The 3,283-nt window shown below is 39.6% G+C and overlaps 1 protein-coding gene across 1 annotated transcript; it reads left to right on the forward strand.

Moving 5' to 3' along the window:
• Positions 377-2,212, forward strand: LOC104729707 (galactan beta-1,4-galactosyltransferase GALS3-like). The gene is made up of 2 exons (XM_019236159.1): positions 377-1,267; positions 1,621-2,212. Exons 1-2 carry the CDS (start codon positions 1,212-1,214, stop codon positions 1,958-1,960), a joined length of 396 nt encoding a protein of 131 aa, XP_019091704.1. The 5' UTR covers positions 377-1,211; the 3' UTR covers positions 1,961-2,212.

Here is a 3,283-nt window from a genome sequence, read left to right on the forward strand (position 1 = left end):
CCGATCCAATAAATCTCTTGGCCGGCGGTTTCTGTGGCTCGCCAACACACCTCTCCAACTTTTGTTGGAGGTTTACCGGAGCGTTGTCGCTGTGTAGTGGTTTGTCGTGACTCCTTTCTCCAGTTTAGTTTATGGCTCTGATGGATCGGTAGTTGCGCCGGAGCTCTCCTCTTTTGGGGCTTGCTTCTGAGATCTGGTTTTCAGAGGGTGCATCACTTTATTTCCAGATCTCGTCTTCCTCCGAGGCGTTTTGGTGTGGCCTGGCCTCAGTTTGGTATGTTAGAAATATCTAGTATAAATCTCCTAAATTATAATTCAAAGTCTTCTTAATAGAATCAATACAATAAAAACACAATGTTTCTCTCCAGAGATTGACACCTCAGCTTCAACTTTGAAGCAGGTGTTGACACCTCAGTAAAAAAACTCTAGCCTATCAAATTATAACAATAATACACCTAAGCTAAAAAACAGTAGTCTGTCATCGGATTACCCTCGAAACCTTTACGGTCACCCTTCCTACATATGCGAATGGGTCTCGTCCGACCCGACTCAAGATCCGATTTTAACCACCGGGTCTAAAATACTAACCGACTGAGGCTACGGCGGATCTACATAACAGTCGTCGTTAACTGCACATTCTCGTCACTCTCCACCGTGAATCCACAAAACTCCGGCGGTAATCTCATCCTCCACGCCACCACCGGAGATCCAGAACTCAACCTCACCGATTCAGTCCCAGTCCTAACCGAATCCCCAAACTCCGTTGATTTCGATCTCTACAACTAGGCACCATAGCCAAGAAGAAGTATGATTACCTTTACGACGGGCGGCTCTTCCCTCTACGATAACCTGAGCCCGCAGCGAGTCAGAGAATGGATCGCTTACCACGTCAGAATCTTCGGCAAACGTTCCCATTTCGTTTTACACAACGCCGGAGGGATACACGAGGAAGTGTTTGAGATTCTAAAGCCGTGGATTGAGCTAGAGAGAGTGACGTTACATGATATCAGAGTTCAAGAAAGGTTCAATGGGTATTACCATAGCCAGTTCATAGTTGTGAATGATTGTTTGCATAGGTATAGGTTCATGGCTAAGTGGATGTTCTTCTTCGATGTCAATGAGTTCGTTTACGTTCCGGCGAAAGAGACGATCTCGTCGGTTATAGAATCTTTGGAAGGATATTGTCAGTTTACTATTGAATAGAATCACAGATGCCTATGAGTAGTCGGATTTGTTACAACGGTGATGGTCCGGCCAGAACTTACAGGTAAACAAACATTTATCATTGAGCTTTTTGTAAACCAAAATCCATGTGCTCTATTGTGTTGAGTGACTTAGAATATATTTTTGGAGTATATAAATAGTATAGTATACAATAAGGATATGATTCTGTCAACACTTGGCCTGCAAAAGTCTTTGTGCATTTCCATATTAGTCTCCTATGTCGGTCCAGATCTTTGCTTTTATTTCACATCATGTGCTTTGAGTTAGTAATGTTTCAATTATTCTATCTTTTGATTCCTCATACGGTTTTGGTTATAGATTTGGTTAAGTTCTAGGACCGATAATACTGAATTGATCTCTAAAATGGTATTTTTGCTTTTTTAATGTTTTTTTAAGAAATGGGGGATTGAGAAACTGGTGTATAGAGACGTCAGTTCCAAGACGGGATCGGAAATACATGGTTAAGCCTGAGAATGTATTGGCAACAGGAGTCCATATGTCTCAGAATCTACAAGGGAGAACATACCACAAGGCCGAGAGCAAAATCCGTTACTTCCATTACCACGGTTCCATCTCTCAGCGACGTGAGCTTTGTCGTTACGTCTTCAATGATTCTAACGTTTTTTTCGAGAACACTCCGTACGTGCTCGATACTACAATCTGTGACGTTGGCCTTGCTGTGAGGACGTTTGAGTTGAGAACGATCGGTGACCGGTTGCTACGGACACGGCAATGAAGAGAAGAGATGATAAAAAATAATAAAACTGAATAGTAAATGTAATATTCATCTTAAGAAAAAAATCAGAAGTTGTCAAGATTGGGGCATTACATTATTGTTTTCTTTTGGGGGTATAATCTTTTATTGTATCATAGTTTAGGTAATGGGTTCAGTAATACAACTTTTAAACTCTTTGGTGCATATATATATATATATGTACATATATATGTTCTTCTGTATGGATTAGAAAAGGTCACTCTTTAAGTGTAATAATCACCGATCTTGTAAGTCAATTCGTAGGTCTTGTAAATTGGAAGTGAGAAAATTATGTTTTTTATTGGATCTGATTTTAGTAGTCGAAGTGTGAATTCTACAAATATGAAATCAATCTTCAGTAAAAACTGAAAAAACAGTTCAAAGGTATGGGTTCCTCAACTTGGCCTACTAACTTCCACAATAAATAACATAAGAATATATGTTTTCTTCTTTGAAATTTCCCTCAGTGTCCATGGATTCCAGGCGCCTGCTGGGTAAAATCTACATTGACTCAAGAAAAACTCGAGAAGAAGCCATGAGAATTGCTGATTAAAGAACAGTCAGGAACAAATCTTTATGTCATTGTATTTCTCGAGAAAAGAGGATAGATATAGGGTCTGTTCGCTTCGTCGCCGCAAGTACCTGCGGTTGCGTCAGCCGCAGCTATCATTATTTGTTTGATTGCCGTAGGTACATGCAGCATGACGCTGCAACAAACACAGTTTCTGATTTTGAACGTCGATTAGATGCGGCGATTAAAAAAGTTGCGTTTACCGCTGCCGCAGCCGCCAGCGTCAACGAAACAAACAGACCCAAAGTCAACCAAAACGTTTCATTAAAAGCAATGAGTTGAGGCAGCCCAACACCGGAGAGAGTAAAGATGATGATAAAGATAAATAAAACAAATACCAGTGAATGATATAAACAATCTAGACATAAGTAAATTTTTGTTAACTACTTAGAGAGTGACTTCTTTTACATGAGACTTAATTTGATTTAGTTTGTCTGGAGAAGCAGAAGTTGTAGAAGTGTGACCTCTATCTATGACTTGATTTTTGTTATCTTACAATTTTTAAAATTTTTAATGGTGTTAAGTAATTGAATTTTGGCTTCCATTTTCTTACTGGTATCAAAAGTGGAAGAGAGAAGCAAAAGAAAGAATAAGGAAGAGAAATAAACAAAAGGAGGCAGATATGAGTTCGTGTTTTGTGAGACAGATTTTCATCGAGCTAGAAGGACTCATATCGCAAATAAAGCGTCTTTGGAAAATTCTTGCTGTCAAGAATCTACAGCCGCTGATAGAGA

The sequence above is a fragment of the Camelina sativa genome, chromosome 2 (genome assembly GCF_000633955.1).
Source record: "Camelina sativa cultivar DH55 chromosome 2, Cs, whole genome shotgun sequence".
NCBI lineage: Eukaryota > Viridiplantae > Streptophyta > Magnoliopsida > Brassicales > Brassicaceae > Camelina > Camelina sativa.